Source organism: Nanorana parkeri, unplaced genomic scaffold (assembly GCF_000935625.1).
Source record: "Nanorana parkeri isolate BGI_ZX_2015 unplaced genomic scaffold, ASM93562v1 scaffold600, whole genome shotgun sequence".
Taxonomy (NCBI): Eukaryota; Metazoa; Chordata; class Amphibia; order Anura; family Dicroglossidae; genus Nanorana; species Nanorana parkeri.
Window position 1 is genome coordinate 439,040 of NW_017306868.1, and position 20,281 is coordinate 459,320.

The 20,281-nt window shown below is 41.5% G+C and overlaps 1 protein-coding gene across 1 annotated transcript in view; it reads right to left on the bottom strand.

Annotated features, from left to right (window-relative positions):
• The window catches only part of LOC108792101 (protein kinase C and casein kinase substrate in neurons protein 1-like), a 55,135-nt gene that overhangs the window by 16,063 nt on the left and 18,791 nt on the right, over positions 1-20,281 (bottom strand). The window contains exons 2-4 of the mRNA XM_018562791.1: positions 7,282-7,372; positions 5,910-6,066; positions 2,727-2,962 (exon numbers count right to left, since the gene is read on the bottom strand). Of these exons, the coding sequence (XP_018418293.1) occupies positions 2,727-2,962; positions 5,910-6,066; positions 7,282-7,341 (453 nt within the window). The 5' untranslated portion in view covers positions 7,342-7,372. The remainder of the gene's footprint in view (positions 1-2,726; positions 2,963-5,909; positions 6,067-7,281; positions 7,373-20,281) is intronic.

Sequence of the window (20,281 nt, forward strand, 5' to 3'; positions counted from 1 at the left end):
CGTGGTTCTGACACCCAGTTTACTGTTCTTGTGGAAATAGTTGTTCAGCTAGGTAGTTTTTGTTTTTCTCAAGCTAACTCAAGCTAACTCGGCCTCCTGAGGTTTTACATACTGTTTCTCACAGATAGTGTAAAAAAATATTATTCCGCAGTTTGATTGTATTCTTTGCATACCACTGATGTATCTAGCCAGCTCTACCTTGAGGTGCAGTGCAGAGCCTATTATTTTCTACTGTGTGATACAGGAAGGTAGTGTTAAGAAACAACAGAAGCTCCCTGTGACTCTACAGATACTCCTCTGTCAATTTCCTATCTTTACCTAGTGCAGAAAATCAAAACTATATTTTCCAAGGCAGTCTCCTCCTCTTGCTGCATACTATGCTGCTGCCTGCCTTAAAAAATATCTTAAACTTTTTATATATGTCAGCTTACCAGTCTCCTTAGATGTGGTGGCTACATTTGCTTTTCTTTTTTCAAGGACATTTTCAGCAAGGACAGAACATACAGAACCTGTTGCCCTTGCCTAAATTTAATTGTCCTGATCACTTCCTGTGAGCTCAAAAGAAACCACAAACATCCTTCTTATTTGTGTGTAAACAACTAGTCCTATCAAGCCATCATGTAATGACGATGAACAAAGGCAGACATATTTAAAGTACAGCCTGTGAGACAACAATGGCCTCCTCCATAGATACAGTGAAGCACTGGCGGAACTACCAGGGTCGCAACGGTCGCAATTGCGACCGGGCCCTGGCGTTCCGCCTGTTGGGGGGGGCCCGAAAGCTTCCTCATGCCCCCCCCCTCCAGATAGCGCCGCTCCATCCTCCGCCGCTCTGCATGTATGAGCGGCTGTGCGGGATAGAGAGGCGCCTCTGTGTGTCACTTGTCTGCCTGGCGCGGCCGCTACCGACACAGCAGGTGCCGCCAGGCAGCACATTCTTCAGCTGGGACTGGGAGAGGACGGACCCTCTTCAGGGAGCCAGTAGCCGATGGCAAAGTCAGCCCAGTTCTCCATGGACCCAAACCCCTCTTTCCTACACCAGTTCCGCAGCTTGTTCAGCTTTCTTAACTCCCGCTGTCTCTCTGGTGGGGCTTGTGGCATCGGCAGCATTTCAGAAAATATTACCTTGGAGGTCATTTTCTTTATCTTGGCACCTAAGTCCTTCTTTAGGACACTCCATCTTCCTCTAATTTTCTAACCAATGTGCTATTAGTACCAATGTGTACCATGACAGCCCCACCTACTAACATGTTCACCTGTTCTGCAATGTGTCGAACCCAAGCGCCTGGCAAAAACAGCAGACTGTTCGCCAATCAGTCTCTGTGACAGATTACCTTGTCTGTCTTTCAGATAACAGCCCCACACTACCAGCATCTGTCTCTCCTTTCCAACCTTTCTGCTTAGGCAATGGTAAACATTAATTGGAAGTCTAGAAATAATATGAGCATGTGAAAATATGTCTATTTATCAAGGCCAGTTCACACTAAGACAAGGCAAATTTATTTGTCACGTATGAGCTCGGTTCACACCACGGCGTTCTGGTGGTGTGCGCTGAAAATAAGTACGACATGCAGTACTAATTTTATATTTATTCACATTATAATGTATTGCTGGGACTTGTAGTCCTGCATAGTTGGAGCTATTCTGCATTACTGTATAATGATTATACAGCAATACAGAATAGCACCAACTATGCAGGACCACAAGTCCCAGCAATACATTATATTATTAAGTAGGGATGCACACATGTGTGTGTGTTTTGGGGGGGGGAGGGGGTTAAAAAGCTGTTATTATTTACATTATAATGCATTGCGGGAACTTGTAGTCCTGCATAGTTGGTGGTATTCTGCATTGCTGTATAATCATTATACAGCAATGCAGAATACCACCAGCTATGCAGGACTACAAATCCCAACAATACATTATATAAGTAAGTTGGGATGCACCAGTGCCAATACTGGGTTTTTTCACACGTACATGTGAAAATGCCCCATATTAAGCGCAGGCAAAATTACCAGGGTCACAGCGGTCGCATTTGTGACTGGGCCCTGGTGTTCGGCCAGTTGGGGGGAGCCCAGGGAGAAAGAAGAGGGCCCGCCACACGCAGTGTTTTTGACACTTGCGGACCGCAGTTCAGACAGAGGGATGGGGAAGACGAGGGATAGGGAACTCCATTTGCATGCACTATTTTTTCTGACCGCAACGGAACGCAGGCATTGATTTGCCATGCGTTCCGGTCCAGGCGATCACACCGCGGTGTGACTTTAATGCACCGCCACGTCCCCCCCACCCCCACCCCAGAACGAAGTGAGCTGGACGGGTTGCAATCCAGTGTGTTCCAGCACTAAATCGGCCGGAACACACTGGAGCTGGTGTGAACTAGCCCTGAAAAAAAAATGGTTTCTTGCACCGGGGCCCTGGGGTTTCTAGTTACACCTCTGCAGTGAAGTGAGTGAGTGTAGCCATGCTAGGACAGGGAGCGTGCTATTTGCAGGGCCACCAGGTGAAAACTGAAGAAAAGAAAGCTTGAAAAAAGAAAACTAATGAGGCCAGCACATCTAAGGGCTGGTGAGCTGTAATATATTACATTTATGTTTCGGGGTTTAGATACACTTTAATTTCACAGAACAGGCAGCTGCACCCCCTAAACCACTCAGTTTTTTCTATAGACCCTTGCAGTAAAATACCAAAACTCCAAAGATACCAGCCCTTACCCCAACTCCTACCTTCTTTAATTTCTTTGCCCATGGTTTTTGTGCCTTGTGGAAGCCATTATCTATCTCACAGGACTCCTTGAAGCCACCAAATATCTTACGGCGATAGGTTTCCTTTTGCCAGTTGTGTATTCTGTCAGTGTCATCTGTCATCAATGTCTTCTGGATTTGCACATGTAGCGCACTGAGCTTTTCTGTGGTCATCATAAAGGATTTCCAGGCACGCAAGAGAGAGCCATACATGGGGCCTGGGGGCAAAGATGATGTTCACATATTATTTGGTTCAATGCAGGTAGATTATATTAAAGTGACATTGAATTCAGGAGTAAAATCTTAAAAATACATTCAAGTACCTTAACTATTAACAAAAATGTAACTTATTTGTGTGTCACGCTGTAGATCCTCAAATCATCTCTGAATGTGTGCTCACACTGTCCTTCCTTCTGGAGGGTGACTACTTTTGTTTTCCATGGTCCCTGTGTGTTGTAAAGTAGTCACGACTCCAAGCTCGCTCCCGGGATCGACAACAATCCCACATTTTGTTTACTAATTTGTATTGATATTATAGTATATCACAGGAGAGAGCTTAGGGCGGTGGGTACTTTACAACACACAGGGACCATGGTAAACAAAAGTAGCCACCCTCCAGAAGGAAGGACAGTGTCAGCATGAATTCAGAGTTGATTTGAGGATCACAGACATACAGCTGGTTGATACACAAATAAGATACTTTTTTCTTAAGAGAGACTTGAATACATTTTTAAGATTTAACAACCAAGTTTAATGTCACTTTAGGTAATAAATATGCACATATAGTTATTTAACTGCATTTTCCTTTTAGTTCTAGTTTTGGCCTACAAAACTCCCAAAGCCTTTTGGTGACAAGAGGTCTTCAAAGTGGCTTGTGCTAAATGTTTTGTTAGGTATCTATGTAACTCATGCCTCAAGATGTTGAGAGCTGCAAATTTCAGAACATGTACCAAGAACTAATTTTAAGTTTCTGTATATGTTTCAGCACGAATTACATAAAAATGAAAAAATAATGGTACTTGTATACCTACTGGTGTTTTAGTAGACCTTACAACAGTAAATTATAAGAGGTTGTTTATCTTTAAATCTTTCTTTATCATTGTTTAAATGTGAATATTTATTTTTTACTTATTAGCTAGAGAACAACTTGATTCTCCTGTTTCAAAGATCCCAGCAGATCAAGCAAATTTGAGGTTAGCAGATAGAATCCCCAATGAACTAGCTGACCTACCAGTTTGTTCCATTTTTTTCTTTAGGCCTCATTCATATGAGGCTTTTGTTGGTTATGTGTTTAGATGAAGCACTGAGATCTTGAGGAATGCTGAATTAAGTTTTACTTGCTTAGAAGAATATTACATCTAAATACAGCACTGTGGAGGAAACAAATACATAGAAAAACAGCTTCCTGTGTATCATAGATAAGCATGCACATAGAGAGTAACAATGCACTACACTGTCATCTACAGCTCAAAATACATTTAACCCCTCCCTTTTTATCTCTCTTAACCCAGACTATACTATAGTCCCCTCTAACCCTATACCCCTGTTCTTTCCCTTCTATCTTTCTACTTTGCCTCTCTCTACCTTTGGCTAGCACTGGTCTGTCCAGTTGGACTGGCCCACACGCCTAAACGATGGTGGATTGTAACTGTTGAATGCCAAAACCACCCAATGCACACTGTATTAGCTACCATAACTTCTGATGTTCCATTATTCTACGCCTGACATCTGTATTGGACGCATTACGCTCTGGTTTTTTTATGCCAATAAAAACGTATTGAATTAAAAGACATTTAACATCAGAATGTCAGTAATCTGCTTTTGCATTTCCAGCACCTATAAGGTCAACAGCAGATTATTGCAGAAGGAATCACAGGTGGTTCTGGACAGATGCGGCTGTTCAACTTGGGCAAGCAAAACAAATGACAAAAGCACTCATCAATTCGTCACCAGCTCTACAGCAAGGTGCACACAGAATGAGCTTTAAACAGTAAAACAGCAAAAAGTTTTCCTGGCACACTCACAAGCTAGCATGTAAAAAAAAAACCTGTCTCACCACTAGGGTTAAAAACAGAGGTTTGGATACACGTCTTCTGCAGAAAATGTGAAAGCCGCACACCCGGGCCAAGGCACCTCTTATAGTGCGGTCCTAACTCTAAACTATGAGAGTCTCCATCTTGGAGCACATGGGTCAGAAGATAGAATTGGGTGCAGGTTTGTCAGGAGGAAGCCCAACCTCCCTTAAAGGCACCTCCTTTAGAGCTAGGACCACAGTATAAGAGGTGCCTTGGCGAGGCTGTGCGGCTTTCACATTTTCTGCAGTAGACGTGTATCCAAACGTCTGTTTTTAACCCTAGGGGTGAGACAGGTTTTTTTGCATGCTAGCTCGTGAGTGTGCCAGGAAAACTTTTTGCTGTTTTACTGTTTAAAGCCCATTCCGTGTGCACCTTGCTGTAGAGCTGGTAACGAATTGATGACTGCGTTTGTCATTTGTTTTGCTTGACTGATTTGGTGCAGTGATGCATGGGGGGTCTCAGCTGCCATTGGGATGTGCGGGATCCCTTGTGCGTTCCTGTGCCTTTAAGGGAGGTTGGGCTTCCTCCTGACAAACCTGCACCCAATTCTATCTTCTGACCCATGTGCTCCAAGATGGAGACTCATAGTTTAGAGTTAGGACCGCACTATAAGAGGTGCCTTGGCGCGGCTGTTCGGCTTTCACATTTTCTGCAGAAGACGTGTATCCAAACCTCTGTTTTTAACCCTAGTGGTGAAACAGGTTTTTTTACATGCTAGCTTGTGAGTGTGCCAGGAAAACGTTTTGCTGTTTTACTGTTCAACTTGGGCGTCCCTTGTGTGAATGAGGTCTTCATATAAAAAAGTAAATACAGAAAAAAATAAAAGGTAACAGCACCTGCAGTCTATCAGCTTGGCACACCAAGCATTTAGTCTGGTGCCCCATAGCAGGACGTCTGCAAGCATGTACACTCTGTGATTATATATATATATAGAACTTCATGACAGAAAGTATAAAAAAATAATGCTCTTAGACCACCACCCCAGTAAGAACTTTTAACTCATTACTTATTTTTAATATTATCAATATATTTTACAAATAATTCAAATCAAACAGGAAGGTGACATGTCCTTTATAGTTCAGCTACTCACTGCTGTCTATTAGTGGTTTCCATTTGCGTGTCCAATCATCCATTTGCAGAGCGTACTGCTTCTCTATTTTGGCTCTGTCTTGGAAACAAGCTATGATGTCATCACACAGCCTAAAGCCATCTTCCGTCCTCTTTACTGTGGTGCCGTAGTTGTTAGGCTGGGAAATGGGGAGACAGTAGCAATGTTAACGCAGCTTGGTATCATATTTCTGACCTAGGAAAGGGCACCCACTGTGTGCTAAATGTTGTAATTGTGTGGTCTTTCGGTCAATAAAAACAGGTAACTCATCATTCCCATGCATGAAGAACAAATATGAGGTCATCTGCACATAATTTAGGGCCATTTTTTAAAAACTGCATTATGTTTTTATATAACTAATATATTTACTGATATTCATTGTATGTAGTTATAAATAGTTTTTAAAAAATAGAATGTTATGATGTAATTTAATTTAGTGAACAGACACCCCTGAACCTATAAGACATCCTCCATGGGATATATTGGATGACAACCAGTGGTCTACAGATACTGCCTTAGTTGTCTTAAGAAGTTCCTGCTTTGAAATAATGAAATAACAACAACAACAATAATAATAATAAAAATCAAATCATTTTCATTATTTCTAAAACACAGTTTAATAAAAATGTAGACAGTGTATTTATTTCATAATAATCAATCATTATTTATTGGTCATTTAATTTTCATACCCATGATTTTTATATATACCAGCCCTGTATTGGTTGTGTAGTAGATCCTGGACCAGGGGTTCGTACCTTTTTATGGTTACAGACCCCCAATGGTTTGCTCAATATGTCCCTGCACCCCATTTGCCAGACTGTCAAAATCATCATTATCAACAGTCCAACGAGTAAGATTTTAAAAGACTTGAAATAGCTTGGTTTTACTTTAGATGGTTTATATATATAATTAAGTAACAGCACCTTTAATTCACTTAAAATTATAATGTACTGCCACCAGCCATCCTATAAGTCCTATATTCATGAGTCGCTCACAAAGCTACTTGTCAACATTTTCTAAGCCGATCCGTGTAAACCCTCTATTAGTTCCAATGAATAATTTGCATGCCACTGGAGCATGGATTGCAAACTTTCCTTATAGTTACTGCTCAGCGGGCCCAGCTTTTTTGCCCAAGATTTTGCCAAGTGGCTTGACAGTTTGTATGCAATATCTCAATGAAACAGGGACGGGATAGTATGAGACTTGAAGATGTGGCTGGCAGCAGGGAAGAGTATATTTTAAGTGTAACTACACCAGAGATCTAGTCCCATATTCCTTTTTGGTCCCAGACACCCAAGGAATATGAACACTTTCAGTTGAATAAGAATGAGTAAGAATCATGTCCTAAACTCACCATCCAGAAGCTGTCATTGGTGTTGTCATCACCTGCAACTTCACTGTAAATCACTGACATGGCCTTGTTCTATTCTTCTGTGTAAAGATGTCTGCAACAAAACACACATTTGGCCATTAAACTAAAACTAATCCACAGCTAGAAGGTTCAACATACCATAGGTATACAGTAAAGTGACACTAAACTGAGTAGTAAATCTTAAAAATGCATTCAAATACCTTAACTATTAACAAAAGTGTAGCTTTTTTGTGCATCACACGGCTCCAGAGCCTCACAAAAATCTCTGAATTTGTGCCTACACTGTCCTTCCTTCTAGAGGGTGGCTACTTTTGTTCCCCATGGTCCCTGTTTGTGTTGTAAAGTAACCAACGCTCCAAACTCACTCGCGTGATGGACTTCAATCTGAATACAAATGAGTAAACTAAACATGAAATTGCAGTCTATCACGGGAGTGAGCTTGGAGTGGTGGCTACTTTACAACATACATAGGCACCATGTGCTCTGTCCCTTTTGATCTTGTACTAGGCAGGAATTTCAGGGAACTTTAGCTGAGAGTTGGAGCCAGCTGGAAACATGACTAAGTGGTTGGGCAAAAATGTAGGGAAATACTTTGCTGGAATGTATATTTCTTTGATGTGGATTCATTATTGAATCCTTCCAGTTGCCAGTTTGTAAATATTTATATTAAATACAATAACAAAAATATGTAAGAACAAGCATGTAAAAATATGTAAGTTACATAAAAAAAGAAACAAAAAGACTGCAATAATTATTGAAAATACATGCGTACCAGAAAAATATATAATGTTTTCCACTTAAAGGTAAATTAATACTAATATATTTGTATATATTTTCATTTGTTATTTTTGTCAGGTTTATTAAAGAAAAAATTTAAAAATATTATACAGTATTTTTCTATTTTGTATCTTTTGCCACCAGGTGGAGCTCTCATCTCTATGGAAGAGACAAAAGTAGAGAAAGAAGATTGCTTGAGGTAGAGAAGTGTTCCAAAATCACATGACCCCAAGTAGGGTTAGGTTTTCTAGTATCCATTGTACACTCCAGTACAAAATCTCTTTATGATTAGGTCAGTGTTCCTTAAGCAAACAGCTTTTTCAACACACTTTAGTGTTTTTTTCTTAGCCAACGTAAAATTTAGTACTACAGCTACAGACTGGAAAACCCACGCATTTGTGTTAATAAACTATACTCTACATCAGAGGTAGGTAACCTTGGCACTCCAGCTTTTGTGGTACTACAAGTCCAATGATGCATCACAAAAAACTCTGACAACCAACAGACATGACTCCCAAAGGCTGAGTCTTAATGGAATTTGTAGTTGATAGAACCTTTTTTTAGATTTAGGGTGCTCAAAGCGCAGCATTGACTTGTTGCTGACCGTCTGCCTTTGGAGCTGCCTTTTGTTTGCTGCATCATTTGAAAGAAAAAAAAATAAGTGCAAGAACAGTGTGCTCCTAAGGCAACTCACATTATATCACTCACATTCACTGCACCCCACTATCCCCATAAGATAATTAAAAGTTCAGCATACGATGTCAGTTCTCCCTAGACTGCTCTTTCTCTTCCAGATGCTTCCCATAGCGGTCCCTCACATGTTTTTCCGCCGTCTCCGTAGTCTTTTTTCAGACTTTGTGTGGCGGAAACATAAGCCCAGAATTGCATTCTCCATTCTGAGGAGAGTGAAATTGCCTGGCTCATGCACCATGGTTACTACCAGAGTTCAGGGGGTTGGCCGCCACTACCTCCCCGCTCACCTCCCACACACTGCGGCTCTTGGACTGCATGAACAAACAGAGACAACTGGCGCCCGCTATATCCCCCCTGGCCCCGGTGGGTGGGTTCCCCTGGTTTCCACCGGGTGAGAGCTTGACGTATCTTGGCGGTTGGGTGGGAGATGGACGTGTGAACCTCTCTAAATTCCTGAATGGCTCTGCGCTGATGCCCCTTGAGGAGATGCATCAGAAATGGGGGTCGTATCCGTTCGACTTCTGGAGGCACAGACAGCTTTCGCACTTTCTGCGCTCACTAGAGTCCGGAGTGCGGCCCCTTAACTCTGCCACTCCATTCGAGGAACTGTGTGCCGCAACAGAGCCGCCCCCCAGGTCCCTCTCCCTGCTCTATAAACTCTTGTTACAACAGGACTCTTCGAGTCCACTGCACTTCCTGGCAGAATGGGAGGGCGACATGGGGACACGGTTCTCGGAAGCGGAATTGGCCAATATTCTTAAATATACTCACTCTTCCTCCATAGACTCTAAGGTCCAGGAGACAAACTATAAGCTCCTCACCCGGTGGTACAGGGTCCCCCACAGCCTGCACCGTATCTACCCTTCCGTGTCACCGCTATGCTGGCGCAACTTTGGGATGTTGGGCACGCATCTCTATATTTGGTGGGACTGCCCTGCAATCCAACCTTTTTGGCAACAAATCCAGGCTGAAATTAAAGTACTCATGGACATAGACTTACCTCTCACACCAGCCCCCTTCCTCCTTCACTCAATACCTAGATCAGTGACTAGATACCATTCCAGTCTTCTCCCCCATCTCCTAAACGCGGCCAAGCGACTGATTCCCCGCTACTGGAAGAAGACAGCGGTCCCCACGATGGAGGAGTGGAGCGAGCAGGTGTCGGGCATCCAGGCTTCTGAGGAATGGCTGGCCACGAATAATGGTAGATATGATAAACACTACTCCACATGGGCCATGTGGATGCATCACCATCCACCATGATGACATGGGGATTTGAGGTCTTTACTGGCAGAATGTTTTTTATGATCTTCCTGCATTTTAGCTCCACACTTCTCATACTTACAAGAGAGTGAGGTGTACATGCCGGATCTTTTTGATCGTTGAAGAGCTCTGGAATAGTGAGGGCTCCGCTCGTGGATGGCCGCAGACCAGGGGTACACCCTTCCCCTTCTTCCTAACTTTCCCTCTCCACACCCTCCCTTCCTACCCCCCTTGTCCTCCCCTCCCCCCTCATTTCCACTCCGGAACTTAATGCCTAGTTATTCTTGATTACAGAATCTTGTTCATATGCACTTTTCTCACTGTGGCCAACTCGCAAGACCGAACGGTACAAAGCTGTCAAGTATCCGCATGTTTTTGTCACCCCGCCAACCCCTATCCATGTTTTCCTATGTGCCTTTCTATTTTGTTTTATTATGTTGTTTATTAATGCAAAACTGAAAAATAAAGAATATTAAAAAAAAAAAAGTTCAGCATACACTGGTTAGGCCTATTCTCCATGATTAAAATTATACTTGCCAATTTTACACAATTTTATCCTTAACAACTTTATCATCTACACCGGAGGGTCTTAATTCTTGTATGAAAACACCTACATGTGCCTTGTGTCTCTACATTTCGGCCTATTCTTACTGTCCTGCTGCAGGGCAATTTATACACAGCTCTAAGATTTGCTTTTGCATCAGTGAGAACTGGGGACAGAATCAACAAAACACTGGCTGGTTTCTATTCACTAAACCGTACCTATGGCAAATGCAACCCAGGCAGTTTCTTTTATCACTACTCAGGGAGTGATGACAAAGATTCTCGGAAAAAAGCTGGCCATATGTTATGTTTGACATGCTGCTAAAGCCCATTTCCACCTTTTGCAGAGGTATTTTTTTTATTAAAAAAACATGCCACCAATGTACACTGAGTGTACATGAAGCAGGCATATGCATGCAGTTGCTGTATATGAACACATAAACTTATGTTTTTTGTTAGCTTTCCTCTTCATATCTTCATGGGAATGGCCACTTCTGTGTTCTGCAAGCAATCTCTGTATATCACAACTGAGCTCTCTCTGATCTCTCGACCCCCCCCCCCTTCGTTAGTATTCATAGTGGCCAACCCCCTCTGGACTGTGTATTGTGTGCAAAGGCAGAGCTTTTGTTTAGTGATCATGTTACACAGAATCACAGGGCGGAGGGCAGCTGTTTATAGGCTGCTTTATAATCTGACCCCGGTGTCAGACCGAGTTTCCTGTAGAGAAAATTCAGAATTTTTAGGAATCAGGCCTAATACATAGTTCCTAAAAAATGAAGAAAGCCTGCAATGTGAGTCATGAAAATGTGCACCACTTACAAAGGTGGAAATGGACGTTAAAGTTTAAGTATACAAACACACACTTCTCTGAACATTAAAATATCTGGCATTCCTGAATGGCCGTATTCATGGAGGCCTCCAGCGGTCACTCACAGTATGGCTTACCCATAATAGAGCATGTGGTGCACATGCACGGTATAGAGAGGAGCTGGCCAGAACTGTGGTGAAAGAGAAATCACTGGAACAGTAACGACGGTAAGTATCAGACTAGGCTGCCTGCGCTGGTGTGGGGTGGGGGAATTTTTTTTAAGATTAACTTCACTAAAGGTGAAGTCTTCTTTTAGGAAGCATTTAGGAGACTTGAAGAATATATTTTGCTACTCTTGTAGGCAACACATACAGCTTCAAGTAACATTTTGTAAATGGGTTCTACTAAGATATATTACACATGAAAAAATCAAGATATAAAAACCATGAGGGTACCACCGATATCCTAAGATGACTGTAAAGATCGCTCAAACAATTTTAACAGCAAAGTAGCTACCATTGCATTTGCACAATATAAAGGTCTTTATTTACAAATATGGAAGGGGGGCAACTTTTTTAGATATTATTTCATTTTATGTAAAAGTTTTGTTACCACAATAAATAAGTTTTTTTATTTCTTCACTTCAGAACCTGGCTGAAGGTGTTTTGTTTACTTTGAGTGTTAAATCATATTCAAGATGAGGATTTTAAGGAGTACATAATTATATAACATTGTTCATTCATTGTTAACTGCACCTTGATGCACAATTGCAACCAAAATGTATGGGTAAAAAGTACCATGAGGGGAATTCATCAAAACTGGAGCAACCAATGGCAACCAATCAGTTTCTCTCTTTCATTTCCAAAGCTTAACTGATCAAACTAAAGAGAGAAGCTGAAACGCAAAAAAGCACATACACAGGTATGCATTGTTGCCCCCACACAAGTGTTAACAGGGGCTATAGGTTGCTTTATTGCATTAGTTGGTTTGTTAGAGTTAGTGATAGAGCATCCTAAGTTTGTCTCTCCCTGGTTTAATGTGGAAAGAGATATTTTAAATAGTTGATGAGCAATTTGTGCTGCATTATATTATGCCAACAAATTAGACATTCCTAGACCTTCTGTTTTGAGATTTATGAGGTCTTATGTTTGCTGTGTTCTCCCCTCATTATAAAATATAATGTTTGAATATACTTTCTAGGGAAACCGGCTGATTTCACATTGACAAAATACTGGTGTAACTGGATAACTTTTTGAGAAATGTAACATTTTGGCAGAATGCATTAGATTCCAAAGGAAAGACTAAAGTCCGGTATTCACTGGTAGATTTTGGAACGAACGTTCATACGAAAAATGTTGTCGGAGCATTTGATAATGCCATCAGACCCTGACAAATGTCATATGAAAATTTGTTTCATTTTTGTTTTGATTTCACTTTCAAAACAAAAAGGAGTTTCCTGGACGAAAACCACATCCACTGTTAGAATTTCGTTTGATTGACAAAACTTTTCCAACATGCTCCTTCAAATTTTTTTTTCACTGCGGTCATCGATTTGACCCCATCAACTATAGTATAAAGATGAACGAATGTTCCCAAATCGATTTAGCTCATACAAAAAAATGCTTTGAATGTTGAATGTTGTTTTTTTTAGGCGTTAATTGTTCTTTAGTTTGATTTCGGTGTAGTTTGTGGTTAGTTACAATAGGTGTGAAAATATAATTTAACTTTAAATAGACAGTACATTAAAGAGGTTTTTTTTTTTAAATACTGTTTTTGTGTTTCCTAACATATGTCAGCAATAATAAAAGGCATCAAAATTACAACAAACACACAAAAAAAAAAAAGAAAAGGCCCCCCAATTTTCTTTTACTCATTTTTTATTTTCATCAAAGCATGCATTAATCTGATCACACATGATGTGATTAAAAAAATAACATAAAAACACAAAAATGTCTTGTATTTTTTCAAATAATACAAGACATTCTGTGATTGGAGGAGATATGATGGCACATCCCTGCCTTTTCATCCTCCAATCACAAAGTGCATTATATTCTTTGAAAAAAATACAAGACATTTTGTGGATGGACGATAGCGAGAGGGGCAGGTGATGCGGAGAGCTGACAACAAAACACGAGGGACTCTTTCTGACACAGTATCTTGTAACACTGCCCTTCACTGGTTCTAAACATTCAGGACTGTGAGAATGAAGATGAACAACACTACCATACAGCTAGGGAAGGTGAACATTCATCCTGCTATGTGGATTGGTCACAAGAGGCTCATGATTTGTGTGGCTGGGAGAGCTTCCAGTACAACATAACAGATTTTGGAAGCAAAGGTCTCTTGGCTACAAGCAGCATTCCTCTTCTAAGCTCCCCACCTCCCAGTGCACCACATCTATCCATGTCACATCTACAATTTGTTTTATGCTGGCAGGTTTCATTTTGGCTGCTGACTTATTTTCCATGCAAACCTAATAGTTATGGAACCCAGGCAGTGCATCAAATTGTCTTGGCAGATGCTTTGACTCTAAACTGTAGAGCTGGTGTGTTTCGCACACAGTCTAACACTGATTTTAGAGGTCTTGAATACGGGTAATGTGAATAGGAAATTGTTTATTTCTCATTATGCTGTCAATTAAAGTCTACCTAGCATTGGGTATACAGTATGTTAAATGTTAAAGGTCAACTCTATTTTTAGAAGAAACCCTTCTATCCTACTCCCACCCATCCTGAACTAGCCTACACTAACACACGTCACCTTAAATTCTAACTTGTTGCATCATCTGCAATATTTACTCCACTCTTGGCAGGATTTCTGCCTGGCACTGGCCGCACCTGCACAATGAGCCGGAAGCAGCTCCAGTATGGCCTCACACAACTCCACTAGGGCTCAGTGTGCAGGTGCCAAAGAGGGTTCCTCCCAAAGGTAGAGTAAACATTGCACAGGACACAGCATTGCTACAGGTGTAAGTAAGGAGCTGGAGTGGGAGGTAGTCACAGTTCAGCTGAGCTGTCGATTATAGTTCCACAAGCATGTGCAGATCTCTAACCCAAGGTTCTGCAGGCATGCAGGACTGTGTTGTTGCTTGTAGTCCTCCAGGCATGTGCTCTGTTCCTAACTTGGTCTTGCACTAGTCTGGCAGCTTCAGGCATCGGCCGACCTCTCCTGCTGTTTCTTATGCAGCGTCTCAGCCAATCAGTGCGGTCAGCTGGTTGTCAATCCTGTGTTCCTCTCTCTGGCTTACTCTATTTAAACCCATTGCAGTGCACGGTGTGCTGCTAGAGCAACGCTTTCCTAAGCTAGATGTAGAGGCCCCTGTTTGCAGTTGCAGCTAAATCCCTTGACGCTGTACCAACCTTTGGCTTGTCCCTGGTAATCCCTGTCTACACTCTGCCCTGTGCTTTGTCCTTGAAAATCCCTGTCTACAGTCTTGCTTTGTCCTTGGAAATCCATGTCTACAGTCTGCCCTGTACTTCACCTTGTCCTTGGAAATCCTTGTCTACAGTCTGCTCCTACCTTTGGCTCATCCATGGAAATCATAGTCTTCAGCCTGTCCCTAAACATTAATTTGTTCCTTGTACCTGTGTCTGCAGCCTATCCTGAACTGTCTTAATCAACTGCTAGCTGAGTTGGGTGAACCTGGGGTCAGCATGCAGCCAAGTCCATCTGCAAAATCTAGAGCTCTTGTGAACACCGGCTGGCCCTTAGATTCGCCACCCTGGGGGACCCCATGCTACCTACTCAGCATAGCAGCACCCTGCCGAGTACTTGAACTTCCAGCTTAACCTGACTTCCACTGCCTCATTCAGCTCCGTTCCCTGTTAGTACTCCAGCTCTGGGAGTTGTCAGCCTACACTTCTTGCACCATTTTCTCCAGGTGTCCCTGCCAGTGTAGCAGGAGGGTCCACATTCCTGATTGCAGATAACCTCTGTGAGCCCCGTTTGAGACAGTGGTGTTCGTGCAGGTTATTTTAGGAGGAGTGTGTGTGGGGGGGGATTAGAGTAGTACAGATGTCTTTTAAGTGTATGCATGAAAAGTATTGTGTTAATGTAAAAGTATGTATGACCTCTACCAGAGATTATAGTATAATGCCCTGACAATGCCTTTATCTTTTTTTCTTATCAAAAGAATGGAGCCATTTTTGTTCAGGCACTATGCAATGTCAGCATCTGTTTCCTGGACGGAGATGCTGGTGCCTGTGAAACTCCAACTCTACGGTAACAAAAAAAACAGAAAAAACAGGCAGCTTTGGTATCTTTTTAGTGTTTTGCCAGCACTAAGTGTTTTCACCCAGCAGCAGGCTTTTTTAAAAAATGTTTACTTTACTGTAGGGGTGCATCACAGAAATATTAGACGTCTAAGCAGACCCCTGACATTTCTTTTTTGAAATAGAAAAATTGAGGATACAGAGTCCTCAGTCTCTTTTTCTATAGCCCCTGCACTGAATGAACAGGAGCACTCAGTACAGAGGCTTCCTGTTCATTCACAAACTGAAGAGGAAACTCTCTCCGGTTATGGATTTCCTGTCCTCTGTACTGAGTGATCCTATATATTCAGAAACTGAGCACGTAAGCGCATAAACAGGAAGTAATGTAGCACTTTCTGTTCATTCATAACTGGGGACATATTAAGCTTACTATGTCCTCAGTCATTTACAAACACTGAGTGATCAGTACTGATCACTGCGGTGTTTGCTCAGTACACGGAAGAGTACTGTTTGTCAGTTTCACATATTTGTGCTCAGTTTCACACATTTACTGATCCTCCGCTTGGCATCCTGAAGCTCTGCCAGGCGCAAAACAGCTCTGCTCTCCATCCTGACAACCCCGCTTAGCATCCTCGCTCCACCTGTCACTTTTCTCTCTTTCCCACTGGGCGACAGCAGGTGGATTGCCTCTGTGTACCCTCTGATCCCCTCTGTCTCTGCCGATACAGGCGGGGGAGAGCAGTGGGCACCTGGCTCCCAGTGGGGAGGACAGAGCTGCAGAGCAGCGACATTTCGTGTGCACCTTACTGTATAACTGGTGACAAATTGAAGAATCTCTACATACCTCCTAACTTTTCTGCTTTTTTTTTACTTATTCCCTAAATACAAACTCACAGAGCTCTCAAGGCCATCATATGCACCGGACCTGGCAGTATATACAATTCCTTTAGGCTTGCTTATATATTGTAGGCTTTCCACTATAAGAGTGTATAGGCCTATTGTTGGGCACTCATTCCCAGAACCAGAAAGCTTAGGGCAAAAGTCCTTTTTTTTCCATGTTATTACATAGGCCCCTTTGGGAATTTCTCAGTAATATTGTAGGGGAAATAAACCCAGCAGCAATAACCTTAAAAAAACAAAAATAACATAGCAAGATTTCTGAGCAATTACATATAACTAGCAAAAGGTCGGATATTTGGATCCCAAAAAAAAAACCTGAGCTATAGCTTAGTTACTCTTTTCAATGTAGGAATTTATGGAATTTTAAAGGCATGTCACATCATTGATGCAGAATTCTGTGCTATTAATTCACATATCACTTTCGTAATACACCTGCAGGCAGACAGCAGCAAAGGTCCATATGTTCTATGTCTTATAAAAGAGTGCACATTTCTTTCCTTATTCTAATTTTATTATTTCATACTAGTGATTATTCCAATTGGAATTACTTTTTTTTTTATTTTTTTCTTACCATAACTTCATTCTATTGGGATCCTCCAGTTATTTGTCTACTTTAGCTAACTGAATCACTTTATTGTATGTGGCTTCATTTAGTGTTACTTACAATTCTCTGTCAGAATTTATTTGTTGCCCTGAGACAAAATGCAGCCCTGGTTTGTTAACTGCAGTATCCACTGTATTCAGGAAGCAGTTATTTTATGTGTCTAAAGGCACTTACAGGGTCAGTCTGACTAAAACTGATGTTTTTGTTGTGGATGTACGCTGGACACTTAAATCATCCACTGACCTTTTTATATAGCTTAGCAGTAAGGTCGTATGTACAAAATGTAATGGGGGAGACCTTCTTGCAATGGCTGCTGCAAGTGGGTGGAGATAGTAACTCAGGTGCAAAGATCTCTTTACAGGAGTCCCTAAGAACTTCCCTGCCCCTACATGATCCAATATATCCATGCCCACGCTTCTACACTAACATTGACAGGTGTCAGTAGCTGTCTTAATTCATCTTTATGAAAAACCTGGGTTTCTGTAGTACATGGTAACTGATAACACAGGTCTGCACATCTTGTAGGAACCTCTGTGTTTCACAGAGATAAATGTTGATGACAGCTCTGAGTCAGGAGAGGGGTGCACGTCTAAAGGTCTTACAGCTTAACACATGTATAACAGCATTCTAAAATGTTTTTTATAACAAGAGATGTAGCTGAGAAGCATAGGAAATAAGTAACTTCCTATGCTCTTTAGCTCCATCTGATGGTCATAATGCAATATTACAACACATACATTCGACCTGAAAAGAAAATATATCTAAAAAAGTTAGTTTTTGCATCTATTTGCACAGAATGAACATTCATGAGAATTCCTAGGACAAATGTCTATGCAAATTGGTTATAAACAGACCCCCTATTTAGTATTTAGTAGCATGAACCTGGCTGCTAAACCTTCACAATAAACCAATCCAAAATGCTGGTAATGATTGCTTTTCTCAAAGTTCAAGGTATAAACCAGTCATACAAACATGACAAAGCGATTTGAAAACAGCTCATGTGGACATTGTTTGCATACAAGAAACAAATTTTTCCAAAACCTCAGTTTATACTTTTCCTCAGCAAATGCCACCCCAGAACAACTAGCTGTGCTCATAGCCTTCAGATGTTCTGTTAGTTCCTCATGCACTACAGAAATCAAAGATCCAGAAGGCAGATATTTGATAATAGAAGGTGTCTAATTCTCTCACTGTAATGGAACTCTCTTCTTGTGTGAAGAGTCCATTTGACTATTATATCCCCACACTGACAAACAAGACCCCCTGAAAGAACAAATTCCCACTCTGGATATCACACTATCAAGATACTTCAGGGGGCTGTTACACCAATATAATCCAGTAGACCTTTGGTGAGAACGTCACCCCCATCTAGTTCCAATCCAATCCTGTGTATTAACACCTTCACCACTCCTATCCTGCACATTAACCTACTCATCTCCACCAGTCCACTGTATTAACACATTCACCTCCCCCTCTTTTTGTGTATGTCGTATACATTAATGAAGCACTATATCTTGTGCACCATTACCAAGTTTTATGTTTTAACCTCCTCAATACCAGCATGTTTCTTAATTTCCAAAAATCACCTTGTGTTGTCTACTACTGGTCACTTTTGGGGTGTAAGTTTGTTCTGGCATTTTTAATTGCTATGTTTTTAGACAGAAAGTAAGGGAACCAGTCTTTTTTTCCCTATATATAGAATACAAACCCAGTGGTTATTAAATAACATCAAAAGAACGCTATATCGGTCTCAAAAAATTATATAAAATTCATTTGGGTATAGTGCTGCATGGCCAGGTAACGAAGGGGTATATACAGGTTGGTTAATGCACATGCATATGACAATTTTAATTCAATTTCACTTTAATGTTTATCTGCTTGCTCGTACAATTGTATTGAAAATAATGAATATTCTTCTCAGAGATCTGCAAAGTTCAACATACTATGTTTTGACTATTCTTTTTCGGTAAATTAAATAGCATGTGCAACTTACATCTTCCTAAGACTTTATACGTGTTTTGGTCAGCCCTTATTCACATGCCCAAAAATATTTCTTAACGTTGGAATCAATGGTATCCTCTTTTCTCTGGAACAATAAAGTGCCCACATGTTAACAGAGAATAAGTGCAAAGCCCAATAACCATAAGGTGGCCTTGTGGCACCACATTTTCTTTTTCTGCTAATTAGCTGCCAATTATCATGATAACGATAATGACTAGTTAAATCCTTCTTAAGAAATATGGCCAAGCATCATATGAGGGCCTTGAAAACCTTTTGTAAAAACGGCCCCAGTTTAACAAAAAACAAAGCTTATAGATGTTAGAGTTATAGCATGATACATTTCACTCTCAATGAACAGAAATAACACCAATACTTTCTCACCAAGAATGCCTCTCTGGTTTAAGCCTCATCTTTAAACCTTGTAATCATTCCATGATGTACTTTAGTGGAACCAGAAAGGGGCGAAAAAACATTTTTGAATTTTTTTTTAAAACACAATGTATTCATCTTTGTTGATCAACTTAAACAAAACTGAAATCTCACCAATCGAAAACAACTTCTTACAAACCTGAATAAACAGCCCACTTTTACTGCTGGGTAAAAGGCATATAATCTATAACCAAGGTATCACTTTGTGGAAGCAGAAGACATTTCCTCAACAGTAATAATTGCACTAGATCTGGTTTCTCAATATTTCACGTTTTGTTTCTTCATTCATTGCCTACAGTATATTATCCCCAGGGGCGGACTGACCATTCGGTCCGTCGGGCACTGCCCGAGGGCCCGCGGCCTTCAGGGGGCCCGTCACGGGCGCCGCATAAGGTGGGGTCGCTGCCGGCAGATCCAGCCACCGCTGCCACCGCATACAGAGTCTCCTCTCTCAGCCGATCTGCAGCTGCAGACATTTGAAAATGAGTGAGAGGTGCCGATTGGTTGCCATGCACGGCTGCTCCAGTTTGATAAATTCCCCTCACTGTGTTCTAGTGCAGTGCAATAGCACAAAAAATAGTGCATGCCTGATTTTTTGCGATCACACCGCACTGGTACGCAGTGCATTGAGGTACCACATGTTCCAGTGTGGGTGGGAGGCATGTCTGCAGCGCCATTGACATGAATGGAGCCACCACGCCCCCTCCCACCCGTTGTGCCTGCCTGATCTGTGGCACAAGAATGTTTATACAG